The sequence below is a fragment of the Saccopteryx bilineata genome, chromosome 6 (assembly GCF_036850765.1).
Source record: "Saccopteryx bilineata isolate mSacBil1 chromosome 6, mSacBil1_pri_phased_curated, whole genome shotgun sequence".
NCBI classification, from domain to species: Eukaryota; Metazoa; Chordata; class Mammalia; order Chiroptera; family Emballonuridae; genus Saccopteryx; species Saccopteryx bilineata.
The window spans coordinates 200,300,703-200,319,834 of NC_089495.1; the positions used below are offsets into that span (position 1 = coordinate 200,300,703).

At 49.7% G+C, this 19,132-nt stretch overlaps 1 protein-coding gene across 2 annotated transcripts in view; it reads right to left on the reverse strand.

Moving 5' to 3' along the window:
- Positions 1-11,220: 11,220 nt before the first annotated feature.
- Positions 11,221-19,132, reverse strand: part of RPRD1B (regulation of nuclear pre-mRNA domain containing 1B) — a 47,691-nt gene continuing 39,779 nt past the window's right edge. For both annotated transcript variants that reach the window (XM_066237820.1, XM_066237819.1), the window contains one exon: positions 11,221-13,667. In XM_066237820.1, the coding sequence (XP_066093917.1) occupies positions 13,518-13,667 (150 nt within the window). In that variant the 3' untranslated portion in view covers positions 11,221-13,517. The remainder of the gene's footprint in view (positions 13,668-19,132) is intronic.

A 19,132-nucleotide genomic window follows, 5' to 3' on the forward strand; every position in this document is an offset into this window, starting at 1 on the left:
TTCCGGCTACCTGACCCTGGACCTCGGTTTATTCACCTGTTGGAGGGGGCTCATAGGCATTCCTGCTTTCCCGGGGTTGTCCGGAGGACTACATGAGATGCTGGATGTAAGGACCCTTCACAGGAGAGGTACACGTGGGCCGTGGTTACTGGTGGGCTCTGGGCTCTGGACTCACAGCACGGCGGAGCTGCAGCCATGAGCGTGGGAAGGCGCTGCAACGCAGGAGCAGGAGCAGGAGCGGAGGGAGGCAGCCGGCCCCCAGCAGGGACGCGGCCCCAGCCCACCGGCTCTGCTTGCGGCTGGCATGTCCGTCGTGGGCAGAGGTAGAGAGGCGAGGCTGTTAATAAACCTGTCAGTTTCCAGGATGCCTCAGCTCCGGGGCCCCTGCTCTAACAGGCACCGCAGGATGGCTGGAGTCCAGCTGGCCACAGACCCAAATGTTGGCTGAGCCTAGATAACCGGGGAATGAACTGTCCCTCTAACTGGAAGCATGAACCTTGCTGCCTTCTGCCCCACCCACCAGAGCCTAAACTCTGGAGTTAACCCTTCCCTTCTCAGCCCCAGGGGAGCTGAGAGCACAGCTTGTGTGGGGGGAGGGGGCAGGGGAGGGAGGCGCTGTATCGATCAATTGCCATCTAACAAATTACCCCCAAACCTAGAAGCTAGAAATAACAAATATCAGCTATCAGTTTCTGTGGGGAAGGACTCCGAAAGTGGCTTCCTTAGGTGGGTCTTCCTTTTATTTTGTTTTTATTTATTGGTTTTGGAGAGAAAGAGACAGAGACAAAGACAGAGAGAAGCAGCAGCAATTGGCTGTTCCACTTATGCATTCACTGGTTGATTCTTTTATGTGCCCTGACTGGGGATGGATCCCACAACCTTGGCATATTTGGACGACACTCCAACCAACTGAGTTTCCTTGACCGGGGCTAAAAACCCACCTGCAGCTTCCCACATTCTCAGCGTGGAGACCCAAGTTCTCTCCACGGACAACAAGACCTTGCAAGGGTCCGACTCACCCCCAACCTCAACAGCCTCGACTCGCAACAGCACGGTCCTTCCTCGGTGCCTTGAGCGAGCCCGGGGCCCTCTCGACACTGACTCTGCACCTGCTGCTCCTCTTCCAGGGATGCTTTTCCTGTCCCCCTCCACCTAGGGGACCCCTCATCACCCTTTGGATGTTGACTCAAGAGTCACTTCCTGCCTGACCTGTGGTGGCGCAGCGGATAAAGCATTGACCTGGAATCCAGAGGTCGCCGGTTTGAAACCCCGATTTGCCTGGTCAAGGCACATATGGGAGTTGAAGCTTCCTGCTCCTCCCCCCTGTTCTCTATCCCTTTCCCCTCTCTCTCCCTCTTTCTCTCCCATTTCTCTAATAAAAATGAATAAATGAAAATCTAAGAGTCGCTTCCTTGAACAAGCTGATCCCATCCAGCCCTGACGCGGTTCCAGTCTCCTGCTGAAAACTCGTCCTCACGTCACAGCACGTGGCGAGGCACACTGTGCCTTTATCCGATTGGTCGCTGTCTGTCTGCCCCCCAGATTGGAGGTCCTGTGAGGGCAGGAGCTCTATCTGGTTTTGCCAGCTGCATCCATAGTGCCCATGACCAATGGGTGCTGAAGAAACATCTGCTGAATTTTTTAAAAATTAAAATCCTGCCTGACCTGTGGTGGCGCAGTGGATAAAGCATCGACCTGGAAATGCTAAGGTAGCTGGTTCGAAACCCCGGGCTTGCCTGGTCAAGGCACATATGGGAGTTGATGCTTCCAGCTCCTCCCCCTTTCTCTCTCTCCCTCTCTCTCTCCTCTCTAAAAATTAAAACAAACAAACAAACAAACAAAAAAAAAACCTTTAAAAATTAAAATCCTTTCGGCCCTGGCTGGTTGACTCAGCAGTAGAGCATCGACCCGGCATGTGGAAGTCCCAGGTTCGATTCCCAGTCAGGGCACACAGGAGAAGCGCCCATCTGCTTCTCCATTCTTCCTCATTTCCTTTCTCTCTATCTCTCTCTTCTCCTCCTGCAGCCAATGCTCCATTGGAGCAAAGTTGGCCCGGGCGCTGAGGATGGCTCCATGGCCTCTGCCTCAGGCACTAGAATGGCTCTGGATGCAACAGAGCATCGCCCCAGATGGGCAGAGCATCGCCCCCTGGTGGGCATGTCGGGTGGATCCCAGTTGGGCACATGCAGGAGTCTGTCTCTCTGCCTCCCCACTTCTCACTTCAGAAAAATACAAAAAACAACAACAACAAAAAACATGAATCTATTAGAATCACAGATATCCAGGGCTTTAAGAGGGTTCAGAAACCAGGCAGCCAACCTCCTTGTTTTGGGGAGAGAAAACTGAGGCCCAGAGACAGGGCAGGACTTCCCGGGCTGTAGAGCAAGTGAGAACGGAGAGGAGCCCGGCCTCCGGTGACCCCTCACCTGCCGGTTTCCCTCTGTCCTAAGCCCTGCTTGCTTTCTGTCACCACCTAAACGTCACCATCGGCACTTGGCAATTGCTAGCAGATCACCTCCAAAAGCCTTAAGACCTTGGCGCAAAGAGTCTGGAAACTTCTGGAAAAAACCTCCTTTCTGGTAAATTCTTTTCTTAGTTTTGGAACTACTTAAAAATGCATGACCAGTCCTGAAGACAGCCATTTCAACCCAAATCAAAAACCGGCCCGGCCTTTTGAAAAGACTCCATTTTGGATTGCTCCCCCATGAGACCCTAGACCAGGGGTTCTCAACCTGTGGGTCGCGACCCCAGCGGGGGTCGCCTAAAGCCATCGGAAAATACATAATGCATATCGGATATTTACATTCCGAATCATAACTGTAGCAAAATTACAGTTATGAAGGAGCCACCAAAATTTTTTTTTGGTTTGGGGTCACCGCAACATGAGGAACTGTATTGCGGGGTCACGGCGTTAGAAAGGTTGAGAACCACTGCCCTAGACCGTTTGAGCTGGCAGGGACCTAAGATGACCTAGGCCAATTCCAGAAGAAACGGAGGCCAGAGCCGATCAGAGACCTTCCCAAAGTCACACAGGTAATCAGCGACAGGGCGGGGACCGAACCCGGGCCTCCCTGGTCAGGGGAGGGCTCCTGTCTCTGCAGCCGCCTTCAAGGAGCCAGATTGGACTAACTTGAAGGCCCCCCGGCAAGCTCTGGTCCGAGGCTGACAGGTCCTTCTTGGAAACAAGGATCCTTCCTCTCAGACTACGGTCAGCTCTGTGGACTCTTGTCTCGGGTCGTCTGCAGGGAGTAGGAACTCCCGACCTGTAAAAGTGACCAGCTAGCATTTCCAAACAAACAGGCAAGCAAGCCAACGCACCCTGCCAACAACCTGGTATTGCAGAAAACAAACTGGTATTTAAAAAATTCCCAATCGGCATTCAATTGTTTGCCAAGATTTTTTTTTTTTTTTTAAAGTAAGAGATATTTTCCATAGCAACCCTCGTCATAGATAAAATCTGACAACCTGGACACACCGACCCTGCCTGCTGCCCTGCCAACACTTGGCTGAACTACGCAGCGGTTGTCAAGCACTCGCCCGTCCACAGCTGCCCAACTCCCCGCCTTCCCACCGCCTTCCCGGGTCATGGAGGCTTTTTTGTTTGCGGCATGCGTTCTACTGGATTGCAGAGTCCCCTTGTAAAGTATTTCCCGGACAAGCGGTTCCGTAGGCGCTGTTTACTGCCTCCAGGGACAGGCGGTTCACTACCAGTCTGTTCCCTGGCTGGTCCCTGGATGGTAGCAGGGAGAGAGAGAGCCTGCTTTGAATCACGGTGTATCTGAATCCATGTGTAACAGGTAAATGTCATAATGTCATTCCAGAGCCTAATCAACTTTAATTGCTTCATAACCGGGGACTCTCCATGCTTGTTTTGGCCGGGCCAGGTAATACGGCTGCTCTTGAGAATGTCTTCACAGACTTCTAGGCCCTCAAAATGAAGTCCAGATGCCACCGCATTCCGGGCCAGCGAGGGGGCCAGGTCTGGAAGGACCTTTTGAAGGTTCAAAGCCAGCCAACCGCTGATATCAAGAAAGGGGTGGGAGGTCCAGCTTTGGGTTCTTGAGCAATGACAGCTCTCAGAGTGCCTGTGACCTTGCCAGGAGCTGTCACCATCACCCATGTTTCATAATCTATGGGGGGGGGGGTGTCTTCTAGCAATGCTAGTCCACTGAGCACTTCACCAAGAGGCAGCCCAGGGAATCTGGGCAGATACTCTTAATGGAGTTCTTGGCAAGCTACAAACTTTGGAACTTTAAAAATAGCAATGGCATTGTTCCCAGCACACTTATCAGTAGTCCTATCTAAATGCCAATAGAAATATTAGAGCCCAGGACTATTAGCTCTGGGAGGGGCCTTATATGTTTCATTTTGTCCACCCCACCCCCCACCTTCATCGCAAAGCTCCCTGACAGCACCCCAGACAAGGGTCTGCCAGCCCCATGGGGTAACAAATTGTCTTGATAATGAGTCAGAAGCCCTCTCCGCTAAAACTTCCATCTCTCACCCTCCCAGTAAAAACCATGTCCGTCTGTACCTACAGCCTATGAGCACCACCAAACTCGCCCTCCCCTTGTCTGCAGACTGAACCGCTCTGCATCTTCTGTTCCTTCCTGGGGGGCCTGGATTTTGAGGTGTGGCTACCCTCCTGCAACTAGCCAGTGTCCCTCTTCCGCACCTTCACAACAGGTGTGACTTTAAGGGGACACAGTTCTTGCTCCAGGACCGCCGGAGAAGAAAAGCTGAGCCCAGCTGTGCCACATCTTAGGCTGAGGTGCCCAGTTTGCAAGGAGGGTTTCCGTATAGGCAAAAGGATTTTATCATTTATGTAACAAATACTTAGTTAGCTCAGCTTACTTTAGCAACATTGATTCACTAAAATCCCATCGCCCTCCCTCCAAGAAGAGAAGAGTCCATTATTCTCATCCCCGGTGTACAGATGATGAAACCGAGACACAAGGAAGTGAAGTCACTTGGCCAAAGTGTCATTTTTAAGTGAGGAGCATGGGACTCGAGCTCAGCTCACGGGAGCCTGGAGCTGGGGCTGGTAGCTTGTGCTCTCTAACAAGTCACCAGTGTTAAACACGGAGATGAGGGCTTCTAGGGAGATCAGGAAATGCTAAGTCTTCCTGGTGAGTCAGCCCCACCCTGAGCTGTGAAGTGACGACGGCAGTGATGGAGCTGGGACTTGAACGGAGTCCCAGACTCGGGCTCTTTGCTCGTGCCTAGAGCCTGCTGAGTGGGCTATTCTGGATGAACTGAAGTGGAATCCTCCAGGGTAGCGATATCACAGAGATCCTAATCAAAGAAGTGGCTGGCTTGGAGTCCACATGCATATCGGACAGGACACAATTACCAGTGAGTCCCTGGACCAGAGAGAGTACCGGACCATCCTAAGCATCGGATATTTTAAAAATGCACGTGTCAGAAGACCCATTCCACAGCGCTGCTCATAGAGCACCCACCCCAAGTCCTCCTGATCCGCCAGGTGACCTGGCAGAGTTGTGTCAGAGTGTACCTGGGACCTGGAACATTTCCTTACAGGAAGGCAAGGAGCCCTCACTCCCTGTGCCGGTGTGGCACCTTGTTTAGAAATATCCTTCCCCTACTAACAGGCTCGATGTGCACTTGCTCGCTCTGATGAAAAGTGTGTGTGTCGTATGGCACCGGGCAACTCTGCTGCTGTGTCTGTCTGTTCCCGGCAGGAGGAAACAGGGTCCTCCATCTGTAGAGGGCGCTTCCTGTGGGAGCTGTGTCTTTCTTGGTGACTTGGACACCAGAAACTACACTTTAAATACCTTACTCCCTCTGCCTTTTAACTGAGATACTTGGGACTCATTTAATATGATTGCTGAGATGACCAGGTTTTAGGATATCTTGCTATTTGTTTTCTATTTTGCCTCATCTGTTCTTTTTTTCTGCTTCTTTGGGAATAGTTGAATTCTTACATTACTGCCTCTCCTTTGTTGACTTGCCTGTGACAAATGGTTTATTATTCTAATGGTTGTTTTAAGCTTTTTAGTGTACATCTTTTTTATTTATTTATTTAATTTATTCGCTTTAGAGAGGCGAGAGAGTGAGGGGGGGGGGGGGGAGGAGCAGGAAGCATCAACTCCCATATGTACCCAGGGTTTTGAACCGGCGACTTCAGCATTTCCAGGTCGATGCTTTATCCACTGCGCCACCACAGGTCAGGCACCATGTTCTTTAGTGACATTATAATACTCCATAGACATTGTATCTTTATTATGTTTCCACTTCTCCCTATTCTGATTATTATGCTATTGTCATACATTTTGCTTTGTTATTTCCATTTAAACATTTAATTATCTTTTTTAAAATTAAGACATATTTTTTTCTTTTTAATTGACTTTTTTTAGAGTGGAGAGAGAGAAAAGGGGTGGGAGGAGGAGAAGGACAGGAAGCATCAACTCATGGCAGTTGCTTCTTGCATGTGCCTTGACCAGGCAAGCCTGGGGTTTCGAACCAGCGACCTCAGCATTTCAGCTTGATGCTTTATCCACTGCGCCACTACAGGCCAGACAACACTGGTATAATTTTTTTTTTTTTTATTGATTTTTTAATTGATTTTTAGAGAGAGGGGAGAGAGAGAGGAGGGGGAGGAGCAGGAAGCATCAACTCCCATATGTGCCTTGACCAGGCAAGCCCAGGGTTTCGAACCGGCAACCTCAGTGTTCCAGGTCGATGCTTTATCCCACTGCGCCACCACAGGTCAGGCCCAACACTGGTATAATTTTTTAAAATGGAAATTACAAGTGTTAACAAGTGTGATAGTTAATTTTAGCTGTCAGCTTGGCAGGGTCATGATGCTCAGCTATTTGGTCAAATGTTATTCTGGATGTTTCTGTGAAGGTGTTTTTTGGATGACATTAACGTGGGTGTTCCTTATCCCATCAGTCAAAGATCTTTATAAAACAGACCGACATCCTCCTTGAGCAAGAAGGAATTTCTGCCAGCAGACTGCCTTTGGACTTGAACTGCAACCCTCCCCTGGGATTCTAGCTGCTGGCCTCCCCTGCAGACTTCGGACTTACCACGGCTCCACACTGGTGTAAGCCAATTCCTTAAAATAAATCTGCCCCCTCTCTCTCTATATGCACACCCTGTTGGTTCCATTTCTCTGAAGAGTTCTGACTAATACAGCAAGGATGTGGAGAAACCGGAACCTTCATACATTGCTGGTGGAAACGAAAATAGTGCAGCGTTGTGGAAAATCTCTGGCGATTCCATAAGTAGTTAAGCATAGAGTTACCAAATGACCCAGCAGGTCTACTCCTAGGCGTAGAGCTATAAGAACTGAAAACAGGTGTTCAAACAATGTGTACAAGAATGTTCACAGCAGCTCTCCTGACAGCACCCAAAATAAACAATCCAAATGTCCATCAACTGATGGATAAATAAATGTGGCATATTCGTACAATAGACTATTATTCAACCATCAAAAGGAATACAATTCAGACAAATACTGCAACGTGCATGAACCTTGAAAACACTATGCTGAGTGAAGTAGACAAGGTCACGTGTGGTCGATTCCATTTCTATTAAATATCCAGAACAGGCAATTCCATAAAGACACAAAGCAGGTTAGTGGTTGCCAGTAAGGGGGTCAGGGGGGCTTATGAATGACTGCTTAACGGGTGTGGGGTTTCCTTTGGAGAATGACAATGTTCTGGAACTAGTGGTGATGGTTGCACATCATGGATGTACTAAACACCAGTGACCTGTACACTTTTAAATTGGCTAAATTTATGTCATGTGTATTTTACCACAATAATTTTTTTTAAAAGTGTTCTAAATACATACAGAAGGACAATCCATGAATCCACGAACAAACAAAGTGGCGGAAATGAACTTTTCGAGTTAACAGAAATACAACAGGGGAGCAAAAATGAAAGGTCCCAACACACATCCTGTGCCGTAACCATCCCAATCAACAAGCAGGCTTGCGGAACTCCATCCGAGGCCACTTTGTCTTTGGCTCCAACTGTCCCTCGAGGTCCAGTCTGTGGGGCTAGGGTGTTGGCTAACTCCGGAAGCCAACTCAGGTCTCCACGACTTCTCTAGTTAATCTTACTTAATAATAATGATAATTGTAATGATTATCATGTCCCACAGTCACCCTTCCGGTGCAGAACAGTTTCAATTCAGAAATTTAAACATCCAACCCCATATTATAATCAAAACGGCTTATGATGCGAGGTTGAGGTTTTCCTGGGCCTGCCATGGGAGGGAAGCTGGCGTCGTGTAAGGGTCAGGGCTGTGGGTGTGCGGAAAGGAAGGCGGAGCGAGAGGAACACCTTTCCCCGAGGCCTCGCGGTGACCGGGCACCGGCGTGGCCAAGATTCACTGCTTCCCGGGCTTCTCCAGCCTGGCTCTCCTCGCCCAGACACCCCACCACCGACGCTGCCACCGGGCATCTCTCCGGGGTGGTGTCTACCCTCCTGACTCTTTATTTTCTGTTTGTCCCTCAGCACTGCAGGTCACCTCCTCTAGGAGACAGACCCCTGCTCTCGGCCAGACTCTGAGATGAGCCTTGTGGTTCTCCGGATGCGGCTCACGTCTGGTCCGTGGGGAGCGGGCACGCAGGCCCTGCTCCCACAAGCCCGAGGACAGGAGGCCACACCCAGCTCAGCCGCCTCTTGCTCCGTCGTTGAAGCACCTAGCCAGGCCCTGACATCTCGTCCTTTGGATTTCTCCAGAGAGGGGTCTGTCTGGCCCACTGGGTCCCCGCCTTATAGGGAAGGCGTATTAAGCTCCACTGAGCCTCTTAGCCTTGCGGTAAGAGGCAAGTGGCATCTAATGCTCTCCCTTGGGAGACCCAAGACAAATTGTTTTCTTTTAAAAAATCCTGACCAAAGAGCCTCTTCCTTCAACTCTTACGTGGGCGACAAGATTTTTAAGGGGGACAGAGGTTTTTGACCACCTCCACTGTCAACACAGCTACGGGACAGGTAAGTGGTATTAATGGCTGCCTTCCCCAAAACTTCTATTTTAACCTCTTGTTAACATGTATTTAAATAGCTGCATTCATCACTGAATGTACTAACAGCCACAATTGAGCCCATAATTTGTTCCAGACATGACACTAGGCCCTTTTATCTTAAAGTTTATAGGTATGCTTCTAACTACTTTATCATTTTCATAACTAAGAATTTAGATAACTGCATTTAAGAAAAAAATCTGTGGAGTGCATTAGTAAGACTTTCGGTAGGAAGAGTTATTCTGAAGCCTGGGTCCCGCGGAGGTCCCAGAGGGCTGAGGGGCCTGCCCACAGTCACCAGTGAGACCTGAAGGTGTGGGTTATCGCCCGTCACAGCTGCCTCTTATTTGTAAAAAAATATACATATGATATTAAATTGATTTATACTGCTCATTTTCATATTTATCAAACCACAGATAGAAATAATTTTTTTCTAAAACTGTAACAAAGTTTACTTAGAAAGTTACAGAGGCAAAAGAAAGACCCTTGGAGCTTAGGAGACAGAAAGGCAGAGATAACGCCCCACAAGGAAGGGGAGGGACAGGTGTGCTCCCAGGGGGAGAGAGCGCTTAGAAATGAATTTTCCATGCAAACCATTTCACAGTCTACTCTAAACAATGTAACAAACATGGCTTCCAATGCTACATGAAGCTGTGGAACCCAATGCACTGTACGGGAGAACGATGGATTCTTAATGGAATCTGTGCCTCAGCAGAAGGCTGATTTGAAAGGGAAAATCCCTCGGGGGTGGCAATGAGAAATGAGTTGAGCCACATGAACGATCCCAGGAGAAAGGAAGATAGCGAGGCAGGCTGGGAAATGGCTTCTTCTTAAAGATCTGAAATACACCAAATGCAGGTTGTTTGTGCCCAGACCGTGAATGGCCGTCTTGACTCCACCCCCTGCCCTCGTCTTCCTGCACTTGGTATGCTCTTGTGTTCTGATCATTTTAGGTGACGATCTCCAGAATTTCATGTGTTCTTTATCTACCTTAGCACAATGGCGATGTTATTCATCTCAAATATGGGAACCTAGTCCGTGCCACCCAGTGTCCTCAGACTTGAGTCCTGCATTCTTCCCATGCAACGCATCACACACTTTTAGAGTTGGCAGGGAGCCTAGACATACCTTCTTCCAGTACCACATTTCAAAGATAAGAACAGAGGCCCAGAGAGCAGCACCTGGCCCAGGAAGGTCACAGACTGTTAGAGGATCTCATCACAAAAGTTAAGCATTCTGACAGATTCATGGACTCCTTGTACTTTCATCTTCAGCTCCGAGGACCTCAGAGCCACATTCTGTAGCTTGATGTGCTAATTAAACCAGAGGAATTATGGACTTACTATTTATAGGTAGGCGTGGAGACATTAACGAGCTATTAAACCTGGGGACATAGACGGAGATCCTGTCTCCTGAGATCCACAGATTCCATTCAACCTTTATATTTTAAGATAGAACTTGGTGACGTTGTCTCAACCTTCCCAATTCTGGACTTCGCTGCATTTAGTCTGGGAGGACCAGATACTGCAGTTCTCTTTGCATCATGAGATAAACGGGTAACCCCCCGCTTCCTGGCAAATGCTGCCCTCACCCAGTGGAAAGGTTAAGACCATCTTTCCAAACATGAATTACTTCCAAAGGTACGATTTCAAACCGTTTTTGTTATTTTGAGTTTGAACCAAAAATCTCCCTCAACATGCGTTCACTGAATTTAAAAGTGAAAAGGAGAAAGCAAACCCAAAGATGTTTTTAAAGGCACACCACTTCGGTTTGAATTACCTCGCACTTTTCTTCTCACTGTTCACAGAGGAGCTTTCACTATGTTGCCAAAATCAAGTATCTCTCCGGAGGCCTAGAGGCACAATCAAAAGTGCTGAAATCAAAGAACTTGCAAGTTTTCATCTGTCAGACTGTGGTACTAGGAAGTCATTTGACTTCCCTCCATCAGTTCCCACTCTGTACACCGAGGATAAAACTATGGCGGTGCCTCTCCTGGGTGCTGTGCGGGCTGGCTAATTAAAGCTAATTAAGCCCCTGGAAAGAACCAGAAAATACTAGGTAAGCGCTGAGTGTTTATGGGCCACTAAGAGTCCCCAAAACTCCTAAGGGACAAGATTCTGTGCAGACAGCACAATCTCTATTGGTGATTACTAATTACCCGCTGCTTACAAAGGAAGCATGGTGTATTCTGCAGAAGGGCAGGGAACAGAAACATCGCACAATGTCGGTCAACAACACCATCTTTATTCAAAAATATATATCTATGAGACATTTCAGAATATACTGCTGCCACCAAAGACAGCCTATACTTCTAAATAAAGTCCTAAATTAATATACAAATTTAAGCTTTAAAAATATTCTTTAAGAAAAAAGGGAGAATGCAGACTTTCCGACGAATACAACCCGAAGGCAAGGCCCGCTCAGGTCCCCGGAGGCCCTAAGGAGAGAAACACAAGGGAAGCCGCCCACCCCACCCCGCCAGATCCTTAAATTAAACAACTGAAGTAAAGCACACTTGGGGGGGGGGCGTGGCAGGAAATGGGAGAATTAAGATTTAAAAAACAAAAGCATTCATTAAAAAACAAAGAAAAAAAAAAACACTAACTTCCTCACAGGAAGTCCACTAGTAACAGGTGTTAAGAGGCCAACACAACACTTACATAATTCTAATTTCATTTCTTCCTCTCACTGTAATAATTGCGCACCAATTGCTGGTCAGACTCAATCAGAATAAAACATTACAGTGGGCAAGATCCATTCTGTAAAAACCTTCCATCTAGCTGATCAGAGCAGATCTCCGCTACCCGTTTGGGGCTGGCTGTAGCTAGTAAAATTCTGCTTCCCGGGTGAAGCATGGATCATGTCTCGGGTCTGTCCGGAAACCCGCCTGCAGCAGGACTCCAGCTGCACGTGTGCAGACGCAGCAAGGACTGGAGCTCACCTTGCAATGTTAGTCAAGTCACCCACTGCCCAATGGGACAGTAACTTTATAGACTCGTTACTTTAATAATGACAGGACAACACACAGTCCATATTCAAATCCGAAAAATAGCTTCAATGCTACTAGGTTCTCCAGAGTTAAACTGAGTACCTGCGAGGACTTCTCACTGTTCTCGCTTCACTGCAGGAGGGAGGGCTCCTTCAAGGGATGCCTGCTATACTTCTTAAAACATAGGTTATGTTTTAACATGTGAAGTTACAAGTAGTTGGCTTTTTGGTAATCCTCAAAATAAGGAAAATTCTGAAATCCCCTCCACTGGATCCCTTTCAATAGCTTTGGGATTTCAGCCTCTGGGCTAGAATTCCTATTACACTGTTGGGGCAAATTGGTCTCTGCCCTTTTCGATGTCAAAAATAAGCCTGCCAAATGAGAATGATTTCTAGTTAGCAGGCCTGACCTTCACCAAAAGCAAGGTCAAAATCCTCTAACCACGTTATCTAGCAGTAGTGTCGGCTGGCATGATAACAGACTTAAAATCCGAAATGAACATCCCTGCCTCCCCTTTGCCCTGCTCGAGGTGAGCTACCGGGAACAGCTGGTGCAGCGTACTCCCGGGCACAGGGACACATGCAGCAGTGCGAGCCGGCGGACAGATGAACAGGAGTGTCATATGTTCAAGTTTAGTCACCATCGGGAGGACAGACCCCACACAGTGGATCAGATGTTCGTGTGCCCTACTCCCCCAAAGCGGGATCCAAGCCAGACCCCCAGAGCCCAGACCGTCAGTACGCCTTCAGCTTCGGGGCCCAGCACTGCCATGTCTAACAAGCACTTTCACAACCAGCTGGGGCGAGAAGACTGTTTTTAGGAATATGCTCAATGAGATCAGGTGGACCCTTGAAAGGGCAGCCTGGGAGGGCTGTTTGTAGGAACCTGAGCAAATTAGTTGTGATTCCTGTTATTCTATCTCTGCACTATGATCTTACATCTCAGATTGGCTTTGAATCTTCTTGCTAGATTCTCTACTCCGCTTACAAAACAAATGCACCTCACCCGTGACTACACAGGGCCGGAAGTAATGGGAAGGGAGAATCAGAGAGTTGGCCACCTCAGCTGCCTGACTGCGGGGCTGCCTCGGGGCTGACGGGCTCAGGAGAGCCGGGGACTCGAGCGCACCCCTCAGTGGAAGCCTGCCCTGAACTCGCACACACCCAGCGCAGACTGGAGCGGCGTTCACATGACACAATACCATCATCAAGGAGACGGTTCTTCTGAAGGATTCCAGAAGCACACATGATTTTCATAACTTCCTGGGTATAAAGAGAGCTAAGAATAGAAAATCAACAGGGGCACGAAAACACAAAGGGGGCCAGTCGGTATCCCTTCCAGACCCGCGAAGCTGGGTTCCACTCGCCACTGCTCTGAACTGTGCTCAGCAGGAGAGGCGAGCCCGTCTGTGGTTCCTTCTTGAGGCCAGGCAGAAGGAGGGAAAGAACCAGGGGCTACAAGTTTATTTCCAACCATGATTTGCCCTCTTCTTTCTGCTGGTAGAGACGGGAATCGGGCACGGCACCAGCCCTAGTCAGTAGAAAACAGGTCTCCGGCGGAGGGCAGGGGGGCCAAGCCCCCTGTGACATTGGGCAGCAAGGAGAGGTCTGGCAAGCTCTGAATATGGGACTTCAGTTCCTTGCGGACTTGGGTTACCCGAGCGAGCTTTTGTTTATATTCCTAAAGAGACAAAGAGAAAAGAATGCAGTTAAGTCCTGTGCCGATGGTCAAGGTGAAGGAGCCAATAGATACTCTCCTCTCTGGCTCTAGTTCTCCCACCAGAGTGCCCACCTCAAGGGCAGTGCCCGAGTTTCAAAACCGCCAGAAGGTAAGCCTTTACATAAAAAAGGAAAGCAGAGTTCAGTACTGGCAACAGCATGAAATGCTGTTTCACTTAGCATTTGAGATTTGGAAGTAAAAAGAAGTGACATTTTATATTTGCAGTTAGTTTTATTTGGTTCTTAGCTATTTCAAAATGCCTTATACAATAAAATACAGATGCTTAGGGCTCACAATTATTCTGAAGGTTACACGTACACATGGCTAGAAAAAATCACTACAAAACTGTACTTGTGTTGAATTTTCACAGACAAGGACTGCGAGCTCAGAATAGCCACCCCACTCCATGTCCAGGACTTCCTCACTGCGCCAGGTAAGCGAGCAAGCCCGATGCGGCCTCCAGCAGTCTGCCCGGAACACGCCAGACACCTCCCAGAGCCCAGCTCTCCTCAGGGCCCCTCTGGGAAAGGGCGCCTGGCACCACGCTGTCTCCACGACTGCGCAGAGCCCGAGGCCTTCTATAGTCAGCTCCTGCCAGCTGTCCTCTCTACTTCCCAACCCCGTGCACAGGCCACTGCCTGCAACGGCCATTCGTGCAGGAGCCTCAGGGAGCTCTTCCCTCTGCATCCAGAAGACTGGTCCCCAGCGCCGCCTGCCCGGAGCCCTCCTGTGTTCTGGGCGCCTGTGGGCCCCTCCGGCTGCTCTCAGCACCCCCCTTCCTGTTCCTCTGAAACACGGCCACCCCGAGGACAGGAGCTGACTGTACTTTCTCTCCTCTGCGCCCAGCTAAAGGTCCTCTTGCTAATCAGCCTGGAGTAACCACTGAGCCATGAGAGGTCTGCAGTCTACGGCCCCTTGAGACTTGTCTTTTTCTCACTAACTGCGTCACCCTCCTGATGTTTCTGCAAAGACAAGGACACTCCTGAAACTGGGTCCATGCTGCCCAATGCCTCCCTGCAGGAACGCAGCAGGACGCAGGGGGCTGGGACTCCGAGACGGGCTTCAGGGCTGGCTCTGACCCTAACCTGCCCGTGACTGGGCCACGCCCGCCCGCCCTCCCTTCGTCCTCACTGTTCTTGTCTGAAAATGAAAGAACTGGACCACTCATCAGATTTTTCCTCACGTTCTCGATTCTTTCATACCAACACCCTGTGTCCAGGGTTTGAGGGCACAAGCACTGTGGGAAGGGTGGGAAGACGGGACAAAGTTAAATAAAGAACACTTAGTTCAAGTTGTAAAGACGAAGTCCAAGCAAGGTGTGGGGAAGGGAAACCGTGATACAGTGGGGGGCTCTGCCCCCACCTTCCTGTAGGCAGCCAGCCTTCCCCAATGACAGCCACTCACACGGGCCTCTAATGAGGAGCTCTCATGGGACCTCGTTCTCTCTTCAGTAGACTCTGCACAACTAAGACAATGACTTACATAAGTCTCTAATAACGACAGCCCAGCAAACCTGGAAGCTTCAGGGGGCTACAGCCAAATGCAGCCGGTTCACCTAGCACCCACCATGCCAGCAGGGCCCTGAACTGTGGGCATTCGACACGGATGCCCAGAGAATTAAGCAAGTTCTGCCTCTCCCCAGAGGCTGCGGGGAGCCGAGACGGGTCCGAGTTCCATCAGACCCCTGCTGGCACCTGCTTCAGGACCCTGGAGGGCACGGAGGGAATGCGGGCATCGCTGATCAACTGCTGGGTTTACTGACTGCCAGGGAAAGTGTAAAATGAAGAGGGAAGGCCCAATGTGCAGCTCTGAGAGAACGCCTAGGCTTGGCGCTCCTGGTAAAGCTCTGGACTCTCGGCTCCCAGACCCCAGAGTTGCAGGAGGAGACGTCTGCCCCACCCCCGCTCGTGGCCCGGCCCGTGGGCGCTGACAGCACACAGCCCCCGCGGAGCACAGCACCGCCGAGCGCGGTGTGCAGTCTTCGCCTTTTTTGGTTGGAGCAGTGAGCCAGACCTGACATGCCGCAGATCAGCTCAGGGATAAGGGTTAAAAACGACATGGGCTGACATTACAATGACCTTTCTGCAGGAATTTCACTTTCAAAACAAAATTATGAGCATTTCCTCTAGCGACTCATGTAAGAAACACTGAACAAAATGTAAACATTGTCAAGCCTTTATTTTTCTTGCTTGGAAATATTTACACAAGAAAAATTATGTTAGAAACAACACCACAGGCAGGGGCTTGACTTGATGAAACAGTTTCCAGAATCAAGACTCATGCTTCCCTTTCTCTTGCCTGTTGTGCTACAGGACACGTGGTACATAAAACCTAGCCACAGCTCCCCACTCCCCACCCAGTCATAAAGGGTTATTATGCACGAAGCACTTGATGAAGGGCCCTGTGTTAAAGTTGACCTGCCACACTGAATTTAAGTCAAAGAGCTGCTTCATCAGGGGATGGCTGGGGGAGCCACGCAAAGGGGAAGCTGGCCCTCACCCTAATACTATTCCGAGTGCCTGCTCGCCTCTCCATGCCACCAGGTTCCCCTCAAGCCAATAAGGCTCACAAGGACCTACACTTAAAATTCTTCTCCAAGGATCTGTGTAGGAACAAAAAATACCAAACACCATCACTGACCTGCACCCTTTCCCCAGCCAGCTGCATGCTCCTATGTGACTTAGTGGTAGCTGTGACATTTCAAAATGCTCCATTCTGGGGTGTCCCAGCAGGGCTGGGGAAGACACACGGAGAAAAGGACCTTGTGGTCCACCCCCAGTGCTGCGCCCGCCGCTCCACCGGCAGACCAGCACAGAGGACACACGACACTCTGCCCAGAACAAATGACAGCATGGTGGCAGTGAGAGCCACGTTCTCAGCAGGACCCAGCCACCCGCGGGAGGAGTCAGGCCAGAGGGCTTCTTACGCTTGAAGCCAGACCGGGTTTGCAGGGTGCTTCTTTATCCCCAGAGGACCCTACACAAAAGGTTTCAGTGTTATAAAGTACCGTACCCCAGATGCTGAAAAGTACTGTACCTCACTTCTGCGGGTTCATGTAGAGACACCAAGTCCAGATCAATTTTGAAGGGTTTTATTAAAGGAGGAGATTTATTAAATATGCCAGCTGCATAGGGCTGACACGGGGAATTTGCAGACCCAAATCATGTGCGCCAAATACATCTCAGGGGCTGGTTATATACCCTTGATCACACACAGGCTGGGGAGAGCGTGATATCATGGCATAAGCTTACAACATTTGTTTAGGGGATACACAAAATAATTAAGACTTTCAAGGTAACACAATCAAAGATTTTTACAATCTTTTTCAGGGTTCCTCTTCCCTCCTTTGCCTAGAGGTATGTTACTCTCAGGATTCCTGAAAGGGGGAGGAACTATAATCAATGCAGGGTGGTATGTAAATTCTGTCTCCCATTGAAAGAGAAGTTTCTCAGTTAACCTTAATTTTAGATTTAAACTAAATGACCCATTGTTCTTGCAAGCCAGAACTTCTACATTCTTTCTCCCCTCCCCACAGGAAGGAGGGGACAGGAAAGCCTGACCTTTCCTCCTAGAATATCAATACTAATTTCGCAGCTTTTTGGTACCTTATTACATCAGAAATCTTCCGCCACCACTCAAACCCCTGCTGACAGCAATTTGCAAAGTAAGGGAAAAATAAATAGTGCTTACACATAACTAGATTAGCCAAGGAGATGTGGGGTGCTCCCCCTCGGGAAGCATGCCCAACCCCTGCCCCTGCCCCTTTCCTTCCCCCAGGAGCCATTCCTTTGTCTTTCTCTCTCCTGAGCACCAAGGGCCCTTCTTTTGCTCTGTAACCTGTTTCCTGAGCCTGCGCAGCCCAGCTGGCTCTCTTCTACTGCCTCTGTAACTTTCTAAATAAACTTATTTTAAAAATCCAAGTATAAATGGACCCGCACTGTTCAAATCTTGTTCAGGGGTCACCTGTGCTCTGACCTAGCCTAGAGAAGGGAGCTGCCCCTTGAGAGCACAGCACTGCCTGGAGTGGGTCAGCCATGAACGAGCAACAGTGCAAAGAGGGTTCTATCACCTGGGCAGAGACAAAGTACACGGTGCTCTGAAGGAGAGAAGGCTGGGGCAGTGTATACGGGGAGATGGGGACGTGGCTCTGCAGGGGAGATGGGAGGGGGGTGTCCAGGCAACGCTGCCTTTGGAATAAATAGGTGGGAGGTAAAAGGGCGGAGGGCTTAGCACACATCAAGCCAGACACAAAAAGGCCAGCACAGACAGAATGCATGGGACACTGCATGCAACGCATGGGTGTGTGGGGGCAGAACCCCAAGAATCTGGGCCTGAGGCAGGGCAGTAAGGAGTCAGCTGAAGAGACTGGCCGAGCAATTTACAGCCAGATGCAGAATGTCATCTCCCTAGAGATCACAACTCAGTGGTGTATCAGAGCCAGGCCAAGGTGGAGACAGCAGAACCAGCTACAGTGACTAACAACCACCCGTCCCGGGGCCAAATGAAATCCTCCCCTAAACTCTCAATCTTTAAAAATCCGCAAAACAAAGGACCCAGCATGCCTCTCCCTTGCCCTCCCCTCTCTACCCTCACAGGCATGCATCTCCCAAACTCGGAGGGTCCTCACAAGACCTGCAACTGGGGAGCAGGGGGCGCCCCTGACCCTGTCCCAAGGCCCCCTTTTCTCTGACTTCTCAATGAACCCAAGCAGCCCCACCCAGGTTCTCCTGTTGCTTTTTCTGTCCAAAACCTTCCTTATTTCACAGTCTCAGTTTTAGTAAACTCTCAAAATCACCTGGACCCATGTTGTGAAATTTTTCCTGCACAAAGTCAAGAACTATCCCGTTACCGGCTGGCCCTAAGCAGACCCTAAGGGCCAGGTCCCCTTCGGTAACAGGCCTATATACCCTAGGCTAGGGACAATGAGAACCCATGGAAGTGTGTAAGCAGGGGAATGACATGTTCAGGGCTGCATTCTGCGAACATCACAGGGCTGCCAGGTGAAGGAAGGACTGCAGGACCTTAGGACAAATGCAGATGGAGCAGTAAAAGGAGGCTACTGCAGGGGACCGGAGACAGTCCCAGCTAAGGTGGGAGAAGTGGAGACGAGGAGGACCGAGTGAGTCCAGAACAGTGGGTGGCGATTACTGTGATGGTGACCGCGGGGGTTCCCGAGATGTGGAGACACGACGGGAGGGAACTGTGCGTGGCAGAGGCGCAGCAGAGGGGCTGAAGGAGCCTGGGACATGAGAGGGGGTAAGGAAAACGGGGAGAACCACTGGATGGGGCCCAGTGTCTGGTTTTGATGAACCGCAACACCATTCTCCAAGACAGGGACTGAAAAGGAAAGGAAAGGTTGCCAAGAAAAAGGTGGTCTGTTCTGACCACATTCAGTTTGAGGCGCCTGTGGAAATAAGATCGATGCT